The sequence below is a fragment of the Thrips palmi genome, unplaced genomic scaffold (assembly GCF_012932325.1).
Source record: "Thrips palmi isolate BJ-2018 unplaced genomic scaffold, TpBJ-2018v1 HiC_scaffold_10, whole genome shotgun sequence".
NCBI classification, from domain to species: Eukaryota; Metazoa; Arthropoda; class Insecta; order Thysanoptera; family Thripidae; genus Thrips; species Thrips palmi.
The window spans coordinates 20890880-20910706 of NW_023144621.1; the positions used below are offsets into that span (position 1 = coordinate 20890880).

At 53.2% G+C, this 19827-nt stretch overlaps 1 protein-coding gene across 1 annotated transcript; it reads right to left on the bottom strand.

The window, feature by feature from the left end:
• Window positions 1-11228: 11228 nt before the first annotated feature.
• LOC117645912 lies at window positions 11229-14111 on the bottom strand. The gene has a single exon (XM_034386467.1). It carries the CDS (start codon window positions 14109-14111, stop codon window positions 11229-11231), a length of 2883 nt encoding a protein of 960 aa, XP_034242358.1.
• Window positions 14112-19827: the final 5716 nt, after the last annotated feature.

A 19827-nucleotide genomic window follows, 5' to 3' on the forward strand; every position in this document is an offset into this window, starting at 1 on the left:
CCGCGCCCGGGCCGCGCGGGGATTGGTTCACATTCAACCACCACCATCACCACCACCAATAATGAAAAGATGCTCTTACCCCTTCGAAGTCGGATCGGCGAGGGGTGGAGTGGGGCGTGTGTGTCGTTCTCTCCACGATGTAAACCAAAGATCTACAGTGCCATCCACCCACCAAATGGTTTCGAATGCAACACTTGGCGAGGGAATGACACAGTATTTTTTTGGTTTTTTATTCTTTTTTTTTTTCATTTCTCTTTTTTATTAATAAACGTGGGAATAACAAAAAAAAAAAATCATTGTGCATATAATAATAGAAGAAACAAAGAATAGAATTATTTATGTATACATAAATAAATAAATAATAATAATAATAATAATAAAAACATTATAAATAAAGGCAACACTAAACAGGACTATAATGAACTAAGAATATAATTATAAATACGCGTAATTATAAAGTATAACATAAATAAAAAGAATATATACAGAATATAAAAACAAAGAATATAAACAAGAAATTAAAAGAAACAAAAGCAAAATTAAGTGTATGAACTTTATGACTCTATGGTGGAGTCATTCCTCACAGTCAATACCACTGTCCTGGCCACTGACCTCCGGCTCCAAAATCAAAATGATCTCGGAGCCGGATTCAGTTGTCATTAGGGCTCGAACCTCAAGCGATGACTCCACCATGGAGTCATAGAGTTCATACACTGTCGTAATCATGTCTAAAAATCCCTCGGCTAACTTCTGTCCAAGTTCGATTCCGCTATCAGCCCCACTCTTCAAGTACCAGGCCAAACTCAGTGGGGACTGGATTCTGATGAGTCCGTGAGAATACTCCATCTAAACAGGAATTTAGACAACACGAAAATCAGTTTTTTTCTGTAGAGCACGACACAGCCACGGTCCACCCACAACCGCGGCAGCTCCAAACACAACCGCCGATGTCAGGGCGATGGTGAGCGTGACTGCGCCAATGCCGCCACAGGAGGTTCCCAGAGCAGCATGAGTTGTAAACTCCCGCCAACAATTTGACAGTTCCGAAACGTTTTTGGGTGCCTCGGTAGCAATGGACTCACAAAATGTATACCACTCGCTGAACACGCCAGCTCGAGCCTCGTTGGAGAGCTCGAGAAAGTCTCTGAGCACCTCGCTCCATACTGACTTATCTGCACACCCCCCAAAGGGTGGGCTTGAGTCCATCGCTACCGCCAGGAATGGTCCTAAAGCGCCACTAGACGCTATATTTATACGACCACTGAGCCCCATCAACACCAACACAGCTCCCACGAGTCCCCACACGGCCGAATAGTTTTTTGAACAAAAGAGTTGCAGTGGCATCGGGGCTTCTATTTCTACACCTTAAAAAGATACGTACAAACTGTCTATTACTATATCCCAACACCCGAAAATACAAATACAAACACACATATTTACCACACACCGCACTATCCAACGATTGCAGCGGTGTGTGGTTACTATCCCACAACCCATTAATGCTATTCCTGTGTATAAAACTCAATAAGTGTATACCACTGGGCGGCAGTCCGTAGGAATCAAAGTAACTAACCCCACCAGCACTGTCTAAGTACATACCGACCCAATGCTCGCCCGCACTTTGCCGATAGGCGGTATTGCACACCACCAAGGCCGGTCGGGTGTCAAAGGGCGTCTGAGGAAGGTCATCCAGGGAGTAAACCCCCTTAAAATGCTCCCTAGTCTCACAACGGGCCAAAAGGGCCCTCGCAACATCCCCAGTGCTCAAACCCGCCCCACGAGGGCGGCGGCGTCTAGGCATTGTCACACAGGCCCACTCTCCTAGCCCTATTTATCCAGCCTGAGGCGTCGAACCACGCGATTCAAAAATCCAACCCTACACCAATGGTCACTGTACCCCGCTGCCCAGCCGGCATGAAACCAGCCCTGTTCATCGCTATCAAAAGGCGCAGTTTCGCCCGGATCTCCCACATCAACAAGCTCCCACCCCGCCAAACGCAACGCGCTCAGCCTCCTAAACTGATCGGGCCCCACCACGCACAGCTTGCCCATCTCGGTAGGATCACAGAGCATTTCCATTGAGTCTTTAAACCAAGATTTGCCTACAAAGCCCAGCATAAAGTTTCTGTACGTAGTTCGATACTCGCCATCCTGCGATAAAAAAAGTCTTGAAACGACACCGCGCTCCCGCACGCAAATCACAACCTTAGTGTAGCCCTGCTCGCCGATGCCGAAGTAGCCCCCCGCGGCGCAGAAGTTCTCCCTGTCGTCCATCTGTCGAATGAAGTAAAGATTTAGGACTGTTGCAACTGCCAAACTCTGAGGCATGGTTCCCGCAGATGTCGCAAAAACCCCAGCCTGCACCACCGCGGCTCGTGAGGTGTCAGCTCGCCGCGAAAAAACCAATCCGCACGCGAGGTATCGAGAGGAGTGGTCCCACCACACCCATCCGGAACGATCACCCTGTCCGCACGCGATGGAAACAGCCCCCGCAACATCCTGCCCTGCCCCGGACTCATTGCAAATAATATGCTTCCACGAAGCCAGGCGTGACGGAGGACGCAGGCGGCAAACTCTGGCCGGTAGGCACAGCCCTGAATATGTGAATCGCAAATATGCCAATACCCGCCTAATTTTAGATCCTCACGTTCCTCACAAGCCCATACAGACACTGGGAGGATGATAGTGCCGTCGGAGCCGAAGAATCCCCTACCGCCGCAGAAGGAAATTGGTGATTCCATCTGTCAAACAAAATATTATTTTTATACATTTGGCCTCCTCAGAAACCAATTCAGCATTCCCCGCGTTGTTCCACAAATCCCCCCAAACGGTAATAGGCAGGATTTGGAGGAGCACGCAGTCAGTTGCAAATCTACAATAGGCCAAGCAAAGCCCGGAATTTGCCGAAGGACGGCGGCCTGTTCGCTTCCCCACACAAATACTAAACGAGCCCCAGAGGCCCTCACCAAGTCGACAATGCGATTTTGAACAACAGACCACCGCTCTCTAGCCTCTAACAGCCAAACTCCCTCCCTTTTGTGGATAACATTAAAGATCATGACGTCACGAAGGCTCCAGCTGGTGCAGTCAAATGTTGCAGCAGAGATATTAGCCTCTGCATCGCCATGAAACTCAAACATTACAGCAGCGCAGCGTGGGACCGAGTCGAGAAGCTGAAGTGAGCGAAGGCCCTCCGCCAACAGATCCATCTGTTAGAGGGACAAATAAACATTCCTCATTTTATCAATTTCGATGGACGAGCCCTCACGAATGCTGTAAATGAGGAAAGTGGTCGTGACGGTGGGTGCGGTGGAAAACAAAGCCTCTAGACGGATGCTGCCCACGCGTTGGACGGAGGAGTGTGTGCCATGGCTCGCAGCGCTCCCCTCGGGCGAAAGGTCGAAGCCCCACAAAGCATAACCGTTTTGGTATCGTTCCTGGGTAATCATCGGCGACTCGCCATGAGACAAAAGGCCTGAGGCCTTCAGCAAAGAATGATATCCGAGGGCGCAATTCTTCTTCGTAAAGTCAAATGGTCCCAAGGCATGCTGCGAACCATTTACGTACACATTCAAATTTGTCAAATCAAAGTGTTTGAAAACAAAACTGTTTTTGGTCAGTGTGCCCGCCTGCACAGAGTTTTCAACAATGCCAACGAGTAAAACCGAAGGCAGCTTTCCCGTGAAGAGGTTGTCCACCGAAATATGTTTCTGACCGGCAGGCACATTGATGGCATGCACTTCCGTGCTCTGGATGGGAATGATTGCGTTTCGGTCCAAAAACACCCTCTCTATTGCCGTCTGGACGGCCGGGTTCGCGTGCACGATTTCCGTGTACAGTGTCGAGTCCAGCAAATGAAATGCAACGTCCGACGCGGTGACGCCATCCGCACCCACCAAAATAAAGGCATCGGACGCCAAGTCAAGATTAATGGTCAAATCTAGACCGTTTGGAAGATAAAGATGGCTTTTTCCAATGTCCGTATGCAGCCGCGATATGACCTCGACCGCGTCGCCGCTCTTTACCCAGTTAAAGCGAGCCTTGCAACCCTTGTTAGCTGAATCGTCAAATTTTGCGATTTCATCCCCCGTTCCCGTGTCTAGCTGAAATCCGCCCGCGGCAAGATGGCAAGAGGCGTCCGAATCATTGCCAGTAAGAAGAGCCTCAATGTAGGCTCGATATGGATAAAAATCTGTGTTTCTTGTCACGACGATGCCGTTAAGGGCAAGCTGCAGACTGCTAATAATAGTCTGCCCTATGTAATTGACGACGGCCGCCTTTTTAGCCGCGTCTATGGCAGTGCCATCTGGCTTGGCAACCTTAAACTTCAAATACAGAAAGGTGTTTGCAAGGTTACGGTAAAAGTCTGTATTTTTGCCCGGATGAAAGAATTCTAAACGCTTCGAAAACGCATTAACGCTGTTGATGGGCTTGAGAGGAATCGTCTCACAGCCGACCTGGGAGACCTGCACATTTCGCGGCCTAAAAAAGTCGAACTCGCTCTTGGCAACGGGTTGGAACTGGGCAGTGGTCGCCATTATGCAGCGTTGAATGCGTCGAGTCTATGCACTACCTCCTTTTATACACAGCGCGCCTCGGAGCGGGGGAGAGGGTGCTAAATATGTCTAATTTTGACCTAGGTGCTCGAACCCGCACGCGCCGCCGAACGACTTTCTTCTTCTTTTTTATTGTCTTTCGCCTTTTCACCGCCCGCCTGCCCCCACCCCTCATCTTCGATGACAGAGCATCGCGTGCCTCGACGAGTCGCTTCTTTGCAATGCCCCGCATGTCGGAGCCCGGTCCTGCCGCAGCAGCGTCACTGAGTATACTAGCACCCGTGTTCAAGGCCTGCTTCCCCAGCGCGCTAGCCCCCGACGTAAACAAGGGGGATACAAACGACCAAACTCCTCTAAAAAAGTCTCCAACAAGACCACGCCCCCGCTGCCCCTTGACAAAGCCTGCGCGGTATACTGGTCCTATCGACAATTCGCCACCTCCAAGCCCTCCAACAGCCCCACCAGACTGCTGTAGGTAGTGCTTCGTAAACTCGTCCATGTTTGTCACCTTATATACAAATACTACCGCCTTATATACGTTCCTGGTCCATGTCGATAAAGTGCAATGCCAAAATGGTAGGGCTGGAACCGTTTGTGAATGGATACCGCTCTCCTAATCTATTTGCCAACATTACAGAAATGTTGGCGAAGGAATATGTCTGAACGGGCATGTAGTACTTGTCTGTAAAGGTGTAGTGGTCCTCCCCACCCGGAACTATGCGAATCAATTTTGAAAACGAATCCCCCACACGCACAGGCTGCACGATGTCGAGGTAACAAAAGATGGGCCCACCAAGAGACGGGGCCTGCCGCCTAGCGCGCGTCGGATCAGCATTATCGTCAGCCTCCTCCCTCCGTAGCTTGGCGGCCAATTCGAAAAGAAACTCTTTGTAAATCGAGAGATCCCCCATATGCTGACCCAAATTAACCAAAAAGTCCTCGATTTTGGGGAATACCCGCCCCACCACCGAATAGGTCTTGTTTTTAAACACAAAAGCTAGTGTTGCTGTCGAGCCAGGGGTTACTTTTTTTAAACTTTTGCGGAACAGCTCTTTGTTTATGGCGGTCATAAAGGCCTTTCGAAGAAGAAAACGACCGTGCCTGACCTGAGCGCCAATATTAGACTCATAAAATGTGTCTATTGTGTAATCCATGCGCGGCTCTAGGACAAGGGTATTAGAGTCGTCAACCGTGACACGCGCACTGCTGGCTGTAGGCAAAGTCCTAGACCATTCAAAGACCAAAGGGGCGTTAGACGGGGCTGGCTGGCTCGCGCCAGAGGCGCCCCCAGAAGCAGATCTAGACTGGGTGAAGCCGACCTGACCACCGCCAGGGGCAGCCCCAGGTCCAGACTGAGCAGCCTGGCTGCTGCCGGGGGCAGCCCCAGATTGGCCGTGCCAGACTGACCAGCCTGCCTACTGCCAGGGCCAGCCCCAGGCTGCCCAGCCTGGCTGCTGCCGGGGGCAGCCCCAGATTGGCCTGTGCCAGACTGACCAGCCTGCCTACTGCCAGGGCCAGCCCCAGGCTGCCCAACCTGGCTGCTGGCGGGGGCAGGCCCAGACTGACCAGTCCCAGACTGCCCAGCCTGGCTGCTGCCGGGGGCAGCCCCAGATTGGCCTGTGCCAGACTGACCAGCCTGCCTACTGCCAGGGCCAGCCCCAGGCTGCCCAGCCTGGCTGCTGCCGGGGGCAGCCCCAGATTGGCCTGTGCCAGACTGACCAGCCCCAGACTGAGGCGGCTGCCTGCTGCCAGGGGCAGTCCCAGACTGGCCAGATCCGCTTGCAGACCGGCCCATTGTTGGTATGCCTGGAGCAATGAGTAATTCGGCCAAGCCTACGCCCCATCGTCTTTGCGGGTCTAGCGAGATGGGTTTAGCAAGGTGCGTAGAGAAGCTAGACTTTACATTGTCGGGAAAAATATCTTCTGAGCTGTCACTACTTAAAAACAGAAAAAATGAATTTTTTTCGTAGGCCATGTTACATTAAATTACGCAAACTGGCCTCGGACACAAACTCCGTTTTGGTGGAGCCCCTATATTTTACTTCGTACTCCAACTCTTTACTACGAGGTACCTCGCGGTACGACACCACCTTCTCAACCTTTTGCCCGGACGCGCTCGGATTGAATGACACAAGAGACAGCTCGTGCTCGTAACAGCCGGTTTTTATAGCTTCCCCCGACAGATCTTTCAGGTGGTACAGCGGTTGTGGTAAATAGCCGGTAGAATGCTTTGTCTGCACCCGATAAATGCGAAATATTTCACTGGTGTATCCCTGATAGTAGCCCCGATCCGTCAAACCACTGCCCCGGTCTATAAGCAGACGCACATAGTCGCCCACCCTAAAGCGAGGCTGCCGTGGCGGTCGCCGCGCATGGGCCAAATAGTTTCGGAACCAAATGTCAAAGACGTCATTTTCCGTAACCTCGGCGGGTGCGAAGTGAGTGGCAGAGTGCCGCGTGCGGTTATACGCGTCGACCACACGCTGCAAGATGTCAGTATATTTAAACACCCCCCTAAAATAAAAGATTTTAAACAATTTTGATTTTAGAGATCTTATCAGCCTCTCGACCTGACTAGCTTTAACTAAGCCACCCGCCGGCTGCAAGACTATCCCCCTTGACTTTAGCAACGTACGAAAGGCACCACCAAGAAAGGCCCCATCGGAGTCACTTCGAAGCACGCTGCACACTCTGGGGTAGGCCCGATCGAGGATGGCAGTAAATGCCTCTGCGGCAGCCACCATTGTTTTTTGTTTCATGGCCTCGGCCCAGCAGTACTTATCAAAAATGTCGACAACTACCATAATGTACCGATATGGCGCGTTCCATGTCCTGACATTGTCCATAATCATTAAGTCAATCTCCCAAGTCTGGTTTCGTCTAGTGGGCAAATACGGGTTCATTGGGAATTTTCGCCGCCGAGGCACGGTGCTCGTGTACAGGGGCTGCGTGCGTAGCCATGGTAATACGTCGGCCTTAAGACCGGCTGGGGCAGCCCGCCGAAGCTTCTCTACCGAGGCAAAACTCGCCGGCTGGTCGAAATCGTAGTACAGATCGCCTAAAGTCGTTTTAGCCGCGGGATCCTCACTCGAGCCTCGTCTATGTTTCGCCATCGGAGCGGCGCACCCTTGGAGCGTACGCGCCGGGGTGTGTGATCTAGCGGTTCGTCTACCACTACCGCTGGTCGCTTTTGCACGCGGTGGTATTTTTCTTTTACTTTTTTGGCCGCCTTAGCCTGGGCACGATCTCTTCTTACTTTCGGTGCCGCCGGCGGCGATGGTGGGGGGCGAAATCGCACCTGAGGAACGGCCCGCGTATCCGACGTTGTGTCACCCCCCTTTTTATCCTCACGCTGCTTAAACCACTCGTAGAGCGCATGCAGCTCGTCCTGCATTGCCCTAAACTTGGCGAGCAAGTCCACATCATCGGACTTAAGGACGTTTGCCATGTCCTTTGTGAGCTGGTGGACTCGCGGCAGTCGCAGCTCAGCATCGATATCTATCGCCCCTCCCACCTGCTCCGGTTGTTTTTCCAAAAGGCGCTCTAACTGGGCGTCACTCATAATGTGGTAGCGCTTCATGCTGAAACGAGTTTAGACAGGAGCCCACTCAGGAGAGAGCCGAGCAACACGCCCAAAAATCCACCACGCTGCGAAAGAATGCGCTTCTTTCGAGCAATGGGCACCTGCCTGTGGGGGGCCGCCAAAAGCCGTAGCTCGGCCTTGTATTTGCGCAGATTAGCTTTACAGCGCGGTGAAATCGGCTGGTTTCCGTGCAGCACGTTTAAGCTGCACTCGGACAGTGTTTTCATAAAGCTAGCATCTGCCGTTTTTATAATAGCCCTTCGCAAGGGGGGAGGTCCCGCCTGGAGAGCGCGCAGTAGCGGGATGTGCCGCTTAAGACGTCTTTTCGTCGGACAGGGCATGCTGAATCTGCGCGTCGGAACAAAAGACTGTCACGGCGGGGTCGTCTGGAAAAATTTGCGTCCGAATGCGGAAGGCGTCCGGCACGGTGGAGGCTGGGTGGCAATCCACAAAAAGATAGCGGTAGGGTTTGTCGGCCACCTCCCTGTTATATACCTCCTGATACTGTCGCCAGTTCGTCGGGCTAAACTGCCGCAGGAACACACCGATTTGCGTGCGGTCGCGAAGCGCGCGAAAAAGGACAAAATAATTGGAATTGAGAGAAAGCGTTCGAAAGTTCTTGCCCTTAAAGAATAGGTTATGCAGACAGAGCACTACTGATTTCCTATCGTGATGAACGCCACGCGTGGCAAGCTTCAAAACAGCCTCACTATCAAAACATTCTTGGGAGCAGTCGTCCACCAAAATTAGCGAGTCTTTGGGAAAGCGATCAAAATCGTCTGGTACTCCTGCGTGAAACTGGATGCCCGGAACGTTGGCTAGCTGTGCCCGGGGAACCGACCCCTCGCCGGCATTGTAGCACCAGATAATTTTTGTAAAGTCGTGTCCATACAGCTCTCGCGCAGACTGGGCTAGACGCACGCACCACGTGCTTTTCCCAGCCTGGGAACTCCCCACGGCTAGAAGCAGACTTGGGTGGACAAGGCCTAGAGCGTTTGCCATCCTCGCGACCGCCTGGGAGGATTTCGCCTTTTATAACCCGCTGGAGCTAGGGGGCGATCAAGAATGTCTTTGCCGCGATATGCGCGCCAGATGGGATCGGCAAACCAGCCGGGGTGTTTGGGGGGCAATGATGTATCACCGCCGCCGTGACCCTCATATTCAGTTTTGGGTGGTGGCGGCTTCTCACTATCGTCCCCACTTGTTAGCGAGTCTGAATAGTACATCGACCAAGTGGGCTTTTTAGCCGCGCGCTTAATGCGGAAGGGGGCCGCCTGCCAGGGAGGTGGGAGAGGTGGGGGCTGTGGTGGGGGCTGAAGCACCCTTCGAGTGCGCCGCCACACTCTAGGCGCGGCTGCGGGGGGTTCAGCCGCGGGGAATTCCCCACCACCACGCACCTGCGGGCGGGGCGGGTTTGCGGCATGGGAGGCCGGTGGGGGTGACTTTGCCCAGTGGTATAACCTATGCAATTCGTCTCGGCCTGCCCTTAATCTATCATAAGACCTAAGAATGTGTAGTTTCTTATCAAGAAGTGTTCTTAGCCTACTGTCCGTAACCAGCTCATACCGAGCCATTGCTATTGGCCGCACTCTTCAGGATCATTTATATCCACACCCTGCAAATGTGCTTTTAAAGCTCTACCGTGCTTCAGCAAGGCTGACCAAGCAGTTTGTCCCAAAAATACTTGTTTGAAACAGGGTATGCCACAACATTCCTCAAAGTTGGAGTCGCGTTCAATTAGGATAAATGCTTTGTCACGAAGGGTTATAAATTGTAGAAAATGAGCGGGTAGGCGATAGCAACGCCCTGCACCGTCCCATCCATCAACTAGATGTGAGGTGATAGCCTCGACGAGATGTCCCAGCTCAAGGATGCTAGAGATCTCTCCATCGTTCAGCGAGTCCAGTAGATCGTCACCCTTCCATAGCTGCACGGATCGAGTGCCGTCTGCGTGCCTTGTCGCCACCAGCGCCTTTTTATTCCACGGGTTTAGCTCAATGCGGATATGGTGGGCCATGGCGCCTGGAAGAAAGTGGGACAAAGCAATGTCACTAATACACGAAATACGTCGCCACACCGCGAAAGCCCCGCGTCCTTAGCGCGGATATACTCTTTTGACAGCACTCGACCAACTCGGACTGCCCATTCAGGTGTCCGGTTATAACTAGGACGTGTATGTCCACTAGCGTGGGAGTATACATCTCGGAAAAAATGCGTGAAACAGATTCAGGAGAATTCGGAGGTTCCACACAGACAAAAGCAGATTTTAGGTTGGGAAGCTCGCGGAAAACGCTTCTACATTCAGAGCCTACATCCAAACAAGTGAGGCTTTTACAGGCAGCCATTGCATCAAGTAGGCCCTTCGATGGTGAAAGCGAAGCATAATACTCCAGTTGCTCAACATTGCTTTTGAGCAGGTCCCGCACTAAGTCATGCACCGAATGTGGAAGGCCCCGTCTTTCGTGCACTTTTAGGTTTTTCAGCCTTGGCAGACCGCCCAACAACTCCCCTTTGTACTCAAAATCGGAAGCAACGTGAAGGCGTAACTGCGTGACAGATTTCAGCTGCGATAGCACATACAAAGCACTGTGCCCCTCTTGGGTTTTTACCCCACCGCCTACTAACATGACGACGCGTTTTACGCGCTCCCTACTGCGCCATACCATATCCAAGTAGCCCTGCCGTATTCCACGCGGCGGCCTGTCCTCAATAAAAATCTCATCGTGTACAACAAGCGTTGATTCCTCAATCGCCTTTTTAAAATTGCAAATGTTTTGCGCCATTTGCAGAACACTATTAGGCCGATAGGGTCGAAGAAACAAGCTTCCTAGAGCGGGTGCCTTGGCCAGCACGGCCATTTCGGCGGGCGGGCTATTTCGGTCTGAATGCACAAACAAATCGAGGCTGATGTTTCGCCAGATCGCGGGATCGCTTGACACAGCCTGCCAATGCTTGCAAACAAGTGGCAAGCTCTTCAGGAGCGTTGGCGCATGCTGCACGCGCGAGAAGATCTCTATCAAAAGCTCGTCTGGGAGGGAGTCCATCTCCGAGACACTGCGAAAAACAAGGAAAAACATCACTGCAAAGTACTACTCCCACGGCCGCCAATAGCCATCGACCGCCTGGGGGTGTCCGTATGGGAGAATAGTGCCGTCCATTTTGACGAAAACCTTGTCGTCATAGCTACTTAGTGACACTCGGTTGAGCTCCTTGGTAAAAATGCGAAAGCCCTCTACATCCAGGCGCGTAAAAGAGTGCATCATGCGACCCTGCTGGGCTAGGCAGCTTATGTAGTCTGCAAGTGAAATTCTATTACGCACTGCCGATTTCTTTACTCCCTTTGCTTTTTTTGTGATTTCATTGTCCTCCGTCACTATGGCATACAGCTTGCTTCGCAGAAAATAGCCCGCTCTTATAATTCTACCACCATACTGATCTTTTATCCTGTTAAGCTTCTGTTTTCCTGTGGGGTCGTAAAGGGGGTGTTCTGTGGGAAAGTTGCTGGTGTCCAAGTGCTCGGCCACCTTGTGCAATTCCTTGTACATGTCAACACCCTGTACTTCAAGCAGCAGACTATCCGTGTCCAGGTACGCACACTTCAGAGAAGGGCCAAAAAGCGGGCTGAAAATGTCGTAGAAAAATCGGTAAAGAATGATTTTTGACAGGTCCAGGATGCAGAGCGCGACAATGAGTGGTCGGTCCATGACAACACGACGTGGTTTTGTCTCAATGGCAACGCAGTTATCCTCCACAATTTGCCACCCGCTGACGAGCTGCATCCGGACGGCTTTTTTTACACCCCCACTACTACCCTCAAAGCGGACATTCCTGAAACGCTGCTTCCTCAACAAAAAACTGCCGTAGGAGCCCGAATTACATGCGGCTTTTGCGGCATTGCTCTGTGTTGTGGTGGTGGCGGAGCGCCGAAGGTCGTTATTGAGGTTGACCCAGTCCCGGAGCCAGAAGCTCTGTTTGAATTCAATAATGTAGTGAATTTTTGTCAGCTGAAGGCCGTGTCTCAGGTAAAAGACAAGGGCCTCCCCGTGCAGGAGTATCTCCTTTTTGTCGAGCTGTGTAGCAAGCAATTTGCGGACTCCGGGCGGGAAACGCAGCTTGTATTTTTGCAGGAATTTTTTGTTGTAGCCCGAGAGCATGGAGTATGTTACAAGCTCGTTGGTGGGGCAGAGCGGCAGATAGCGCGTTTTTTCCTTAATGTCATCGGGGTAATGTAAGTCACAGCAAATGAGAAAGCCCACCGCCGATTCGTTGTTTACCCTTCCAAGCTCAAATGAGCGCAATTCACTTTCAGACAGGTAGCGATAGCCCGAGGTGGGCATGCTGTAAGTCGCCTGGGTTGTTGTGTATAGACTATTTAGGTCAAATTGCCCCAAATATGTGAGTTCTTTTTGGGGGTCATAATTTGAGACTTGGGGATTGTTGGCAATGCAGACGCGTTTAAAGGCGCCCGCAAAGCCGCCCCGAATGTTATTATTGAGTTGCCAGTACATATTTACATCCTGAACTAATTCTAGTGTCTCTTTAGATTTAAAAAGACAGCATTGGTAATAATAGCTGGGAGCTGTGATGAAGTGGGAGGGATCAAGGGCATAATTGGTTCGGTTTGTTGTGACAAAGCTATGCCACACGCATGCCAACATGAGCACGTCAACAATGTTATAGAGCCTCAGGTAGTCGCCCACCGACTGGCATCCCATGACTTCAAACACATAAAGAGCGTGCTCATATTCACTCTGAGTTATGCAACTCTCACTAAGCGAGGAATAAAAGGACTCTATGGGAGGCAGCCGCGGCTCAGAGAGCACCTCTGGCCCCGTCAAGGCCTCGTAGGGGCAGGGCAGTTTTTGGCGCAGAGCCTTCAAAACGTCTGCAGGTTGGGCCTGGAAATGTGCTTCAAAAATGCCAAACTCGTGGGGAGCAAGGGAATTGATAAGCGAATCTAAACTGGCAGGCATGAACTGCAAGGTGTCACAAAATTGGAGGCAATTGTACCTAAATGTGATATATTTACATATTGTTTTAGGCACTGCGGAAAAGTGATCAATGTTGGCATCGAAGCGCCTAGCAATGGCCCTAAGCAGAGAGAGCCCATCGTACCCCTTTAGGTTATGAGCGTACGCCTTAATTACGTGGGACTCGTGCTTGATGCGCAAGTTGCACTCGTTGCACAGCGGACCGACATAATTCCCAAAGCAATGATTGTGGTGGTGCCGCTTCGGGTTGTGTTCAGAAAATTCCCGAAGGCAGCGCTCGCATTGTGTGGCTTGATCGTGACGCAAGATTTCGGCCGGAGACAAAGGGCCCATCGGCAGCTCAGGCCGGTCCAAAAGCTTTTTGGCCTCTTCGAGCAATCGGCTCAGAAGCACGTCGGCCGCGTCCCACCCGCTATAGTAGGTTGGCTCGGTCACGACCCTCCCCATATAATCAACAATCATGAAGGTGAATGTAAACATGTGATGTTCCTGCGTCTTGTTATTCCACGAGTGGAGGGGGGACGGCCGCGCCGTCGCAATGGGAACAAGAAGAGATTCCGTGTCAAATATTATGCGAAAATTTACAGGTTCAGTGAACTCGAAGCGGGTGAATTTTACAGTAGCGTTTTCACCCTTTGGCATAACAATAATTTGATTATTGCTGCCGCAAACTGCCTCGTGCTCCTTGAGAGCCCCACTTGTTGAAAATGGGTATAGGCATCGGTCGCAGTAAAAGCGTTTGTGCCTGTCTGATTTTGAGATCTGAGATGAAAACAGGCTCGATTTTGACGTGATGTAGCCGTAATGTTCGTTATAATACAGAAGTGACAGCGTTTGCCGCGTCTTGCAGTGGGCAGATATGCGCAGTGGGAAATACAACGCTTTCCCTTGCGACACCTCGCAGGAAAATACATTAATGGCCAAGGCGGGGTTTCCCTTTTCAAACGTGTTGATGTCGCGGACTGCTGCCGGAAACTTCATTCCCCGCGTGTTGACAAGATGGGTGTGGAAATCGTAAAACGCACTGCTTTGAAACAGCGCCGGCTCGAGGTCCGGCTGTGCCGAATAAATCAGGCCCGCAAGTACAGAAAACAGAAAACAGCGCCCACCGTCTGCCGGTGGGTCGATGAGGGCGCGACGGCCTCTCTTTTTTTTTATGCACCGGGGGAAGGAGCCGACGCCGCCTCGTAACGGCTCAAGCACAATGACATGCAGGAGAAGTTCCAGAACCTCAACCAGAGCCCAGCCAGAGCCCTGCTCGCTGTAGCTATCAAGTTGAGTGATGAGCTCCATTAGGCCCTTCTCAATCAGATCGTGGGCGCTACTTTCGCCACCCGCAATAGTTTCGGCGGTAGAGCGAAATTTTGCCTCAATGGTCTTTTCCGCTTCGGCATCCACTTCAAATTTTGAGAGAAGCGCCTTGGTGTAGATGTAAAAGCGCACGCTGTGTCCATGTGCGGTCAAAGCTCCAAGGATGTGCTCAAAAGTGGAAAAGAGGTCAAACAGCAGAAGATTCAGGTCACCACGCTCGCGTAGGCTCAAATTAAAGGCGTAACTCTGAACTGTATCATTGAGAGTGCTTGTCACGGCAAAGGTGTCAGTGCTGTCTAGTGTAGGGATTTGCCGCGGCGTGTCGGACTCCTCTGCCGCCGGCTGCTCGTTGTGTGTGCGCATATGCCGTTTTAGATTAAAACGACTTACAAATGTCTTAGAACACTGACTACACTGATGCATTCGAGGCGTGGCCGCTTCCGCCCGCTGGTGGTGGACCTTCCTCATGTGCCGTGACAGACCCGTTCTGTGCTTGTATGTTTTCGGACAAATGGGGCATGAAAACGTCGCCATTATGGACCCGCACTGGGAGAGGTAACAGTGGTAAGGCGATAAGGTGCGCGACGGGGCGGCCGGCGGGGAGGCGGCACGACTGCAGCTCGCTGCAGAAGGTCAGAGAGAGGCTATTATTCGCACGAGCCGGGTCAACGAGGTGTGGCTGGCAGTGTATGCCAACGGCGGCAAGGGACGGCTCGGGAAAGACAAGGCCGATCACACCTGCGGGTAGTTTAACTTTGATGTGCAGGCTGCAAATGATCGGCACGCGCCGTGGCAGCCACTGCTCGTATGCTGAATACAGATGAATGAATGGAGTCTCGTTTGGGCTGAGCTCGGGCGCGCGGACGGTTTTGGAAAGTAAACAGATGTCCATTGCCCCCACCCTTGAGGCTCTAATCACGCAAAATTGTGACAATGTTTGTAGTAGCTTGCGAGCCCTCCCACTTTAGATAATATTTAACGCCGCTTTCAATCTCCTGATTTATTTCAGGGATGTTTTCTTTGATGTCCTCAAACCGCTTGGGAAGGTATATTTTGCGAGGAGTAGGCGCCTCTTTAGAACTCTTTGCAAAGACGATGGTGGCCTGAATGGAGTGAATAACGCCCTGCGACTGCGATTGGAATGTTGTTTCTTCGAGTTTCAGAAGAGTGTAGCGCTGATTTAACTTCAGTTCGTTGAATTTGAGTGCTTTTTGAGGTCGTGCCAACTGTTCAAGCTTGCGTTGGAGCGATGCCATGGGTCTGAAAATGGGAAATGTGTGAATTAGTGTGTGTGTGTGTGTGTGTGTGTGTGTGTGTGTGTGTGTGCGCGCGCGCGCGCTAGGGCGAGTCGTCGTCCTCGCTGGAGACTCGCGCGTCAGGCTCCGTAATTTGGAACAGCCACTGCGCTCGTTCAATTTTGGACCAAATGCGGGCGGCCTCCGCCTGCATGTCGGCCACCGTTTTACCATTGCAGTCTATGACCCACACTACCGTGGGGCTGAATTTTTTTAGCCAGTTATCGTGATTTTCTTCGAGTTGTTGAAAGTACTCTAGCGAGTAGTCCCGCTCCTCATAACGCGCGCGAGTCTTGCATCGGCGAAGACATTCGACTGGGTCAAGCTTTAAATAAATGTAGATGTCTGGCGGGTTGTACATCCCGTTGAAAAAGTATGAGTCGTATATGGCCTCAAGAGTCGCATAGGTCTCACAAGTCATGAGTCGGTTTTTGCGGAGGGCCTCCCAGAAAACAAACTTTTGGGTTGGAAGCGACCTGTCCGTCACTATCGCGGTTTCGTTTAGGACCGAATCCTCTGCATGGCTATTCGCCAGCATCACACTGTGCAGTGCATAGTGCTGAAAGTTGGCTATTTTAGTAGTGTCCCCGTGGAGAGCCGATTCGAGCAGATTGAACCCACCCACGCATTGCCAGTCATCGACCCGCTCAGGGGCTACTGATATTTTACCTATCGATTGCAAATAACGTATGAACGAGGACTTTCCGGCTCCGACGCAACCTTCAACGGAGATCTTCAGTATTCGGGGCATACCTTGATATTTGTCTTGATCGCTGCTCGGACGTCGGTGCGGCACACGGGGTTCGCTGACTGGCGCTGGGTGACACTCGTCACAATTCAACACTGTTCGGCGGTCGCTGCTGGGCGAGGGCGGAGGAGCACTTCACAGCACTGCACAGTTCGTCGCAATTCGGCACACTGGGCGAGGGCGGAGGAGCACTTCACAGCACTGCACAGTTCGTCACAATTCGGCACACTGGGCGAGCTCGGAGAAGCACTTCACGGCACTGCACAGTTTGTCACAATTCGACACAGTGGGCGAATCCCGGAGGAACACTTCGCGACGCTGCGCGGCGGCACAATTCGGCACAGTGGGTGAGGGCGGAGGAGCACCTCGCGACGCTGCGCGGCGGCACAATTCGGCACACTGGGCGAGCTCGGAGAAGCACTTCACGGCACTGCACAGTTTGTCACAATTCGGCACAGTGGGCAAATCCCGGAGGAGCACTTCGCGACGCTGCGCGGCGGCACAATTCGGCACAGTGGGCGAATCCCGGAGGAACACTTCGCGACGCTGCGCGGCGGCACAATTGGACACAGTGGGCGAGTCCGGAGGAGCACTGGGGGGCGAGGTTTGAACTGCTCGAGCTGCTGGACGTGACTGCGACTTCACCTGGTCGGCGTTAAATAGAGTCTGCTTTTTCGCGGGAGTGGTGGGGTTTTTTAGAAAGCGCCAACACCTGCATGCAGTGGTGAAATTTCTGTAATTGTTTTTCTTTGTTTATTGCCAGCACCTGTGCGGAGCTCTCCAGTGAAATCGAACTGGTACGCTTTGAGTGGTTTTCCGTGTGTGTGGGGCAGTGGGTGGCGTAAAGGCGCCACCATGTCTCAGGCGCCAACATTGTCATAAACGCGCATGTGGGATGGGGTGAGGTGCACTTGCACTTTTGCCTGATGGCGGCCTGATCCAGGGCACCGCGCCGTCGTCTCTCTCACACTCGCGGGGCGCCCGGTAGCGGCGCGAGAGAGACAGCGAGGCGCGCGGACGCCGCCAAGAGCCCGCATGCTTTGCGCTCCGCGAGCTCTTCTTTTCATCGGCACGCGCGCAACCGTTGCTTAATTTAATACTGGAGATGTTGTCCCAGTGGCGGAGAGACCGCAGCGTAGCGCCGCCCAGTGTGCCTGCCGCGCTGCAGCCTCGGGTTGTCGAACCTAGCGCAGCCCGGCCTAGCCTGGACTCTGTCCAGCGGCGGCCCGGGAGGTAGGCAACAGGCCGGGCGCCCGCAGCCCGTGCCAACGCCTTGCGGATCGTTAGACGGAACGAGCTGCTTTTCCCGCCCGTCGCTCCGTCTCTCTCGCACTCGCGGCCCGCGCCGTCGGGGTGCGAGAGAGACAGACCGACAGGCGGGCGGATGGGCGGCGTAACTGAACAAGGTGCAGCAGCCTGATTCCGAGCATCGTTCCGTCTCTCTCGCACTCGCGGGGCGTTCTGTGAGATCGAACTGGAACGCTTTTAGTAGTTTTCCGTGTGTGTGAGACAGTGGCTATTGCGTAAAGGCGCCACCATGTGTCAGGCGCCAACACTGTCATAAACGCGTATGTGGGATGGGGTGAGGTGCACTTGCACTTTTGCAAGATGGCGCAAGTTGTGGGTGTGGGGCAGTGGGGTCAGGTGACAACATTGCCATTAACGCACATGCGGGCTGGAGTGAGGTGCAGGCAGCTGCACTTTGCCCCCGGCAGTCGTGCTCGGGATGTCCGTCAGTGTGGACCTCGAAGTGCATGAGGTAGCGCGCGGTGTGTTCGAGGCGGTGGTCACGACGCGGCGTGCTGAGTCGGGGCAGCCGGTGCTTATAACAACGCGCCGCGCGGAGTGTTTTGGGGGCGACGCGCTCACCAAATTCGTCAGTGAGGAGGTGGCCGCGTTCCAGGCCATCGGGCTCGGCGTCACCTACCTCCGCTGGACCAGACCCATCGTCGGATCATTTCCGACGATGATACTGCGAATGGATTAGGGTGAGTCAATCCGAATCTTGCCTACCTCCCGCGCGGCCCGGGCGCGGCGCGGCGCGGCGCCGGCGGGGCTGCGGCGGGGCTGAGGCTTGTCCCCACTACGATGACTGTACCCTCCGCGACCGCGGGGGACTTTTTGGGTGGGGGTTACCCCCACCATGTACCAGGCTGTACCGCTCTGTACGGGGCTGTACCGCTCTGGAAATTGTGGGGTACACCATACTACTACGGTGTCCTACGGTGTAGGGGCACAGGTGGCGCGGTGCACTTTCTTCATGAAAATAGGGAGCGAGACGGGCCCCATGGCCCCATGGCAAGGAGAAGGAGGGAACTTGTGTGGAACGTAGAACACACGGCGCGGCGCGGCCCGGTGGCCTTATTCCGAGAGTCGCGTTCGTCGCTCTGTCTCTCTCACACCTCACGCCTCATGAGTGTGAAAGAGACGGAGCGACGAAAACGACTCTCGGAATCAGTGTGCAGTGCGGTATGGCCCACCAGCGCGGCCCGCCTGGGCCCGCCCGCCAGGTGGAGCGCGCGGAGTGAGACCCTCCCCCTCCCCCGCCACCGCCGTCTCTTGATAAGCCGCACACCTTATTCAGTCCGGAAATGCATTCATGGTCCTTTTCCGGCGCCGCAGCCCGCGCAGCCCGCAGCCCCGCAGAACAAGGCTGGAGTCGCGCACGCAACTTGGGCATGACTTGGTTTCGCGCCGCAGAAGTTGTCGACTCGGGGAAAGAAAGAAAGAAAGAAAGAAAGAAAGAAAGAAAGAAAGAAAGAAAGAAAGAAAGAAAGAAAGAAAGAAAGAAAGAAAGAAAGAAAGAAAGAAAGAAAGAAAATTGTGCCGTTGTGCCGTGCCCCGCCGCGGGGTTGCCCGATTGGTTCCGATTCGAAAAGACCGTAAGCATCCGTCTGGTGATGAAGAACGAGTTGCCCGCCCGTTGGTGTCTATACGGTCAAGCAAGAAAATGAAGCAAACTCAATTTTTACATGACGTTTTCTGATGTTGTCCTGGACAAGACGCTTGAAACGCTCATACTTGGCGACTAGACAGAGCGCGTTTTTGGCGCGTCAGCTTCCGGTGGGGTGAGGAAGGCGGCGCGCGAGGCCGGTGCGCGTGGAGGAACTCGCCGTGCGGAAAGTTGGAGCGATAACATCCCAGTTCGCAGTTCTAAATTCCCCCAATTTACGGGTAAATTTAACGCGGGAAACTGGCGCCGCCGGGTGCCGCTGAGAACGGCGCGACATGCTTGCCTCGTCCCTGATGGCCTCCACGGCCTCCACGGCCACGTCGCCGATGAGGTGTGCGCGGAGCACTGTGTCGACGCGCCGCGCACCCCGCCACGCCCCGCCCCGGCACG

Excerpts from the sequence above, each read along its gene's own strand:
- LOC117645912 (XM_034386467.1), bottom strand. The coding sequence starts at position 14,111 with ATGAAGTTTCCGGCAGCAGTCCGCGACATCAACACGTTTGAAAAGGGA.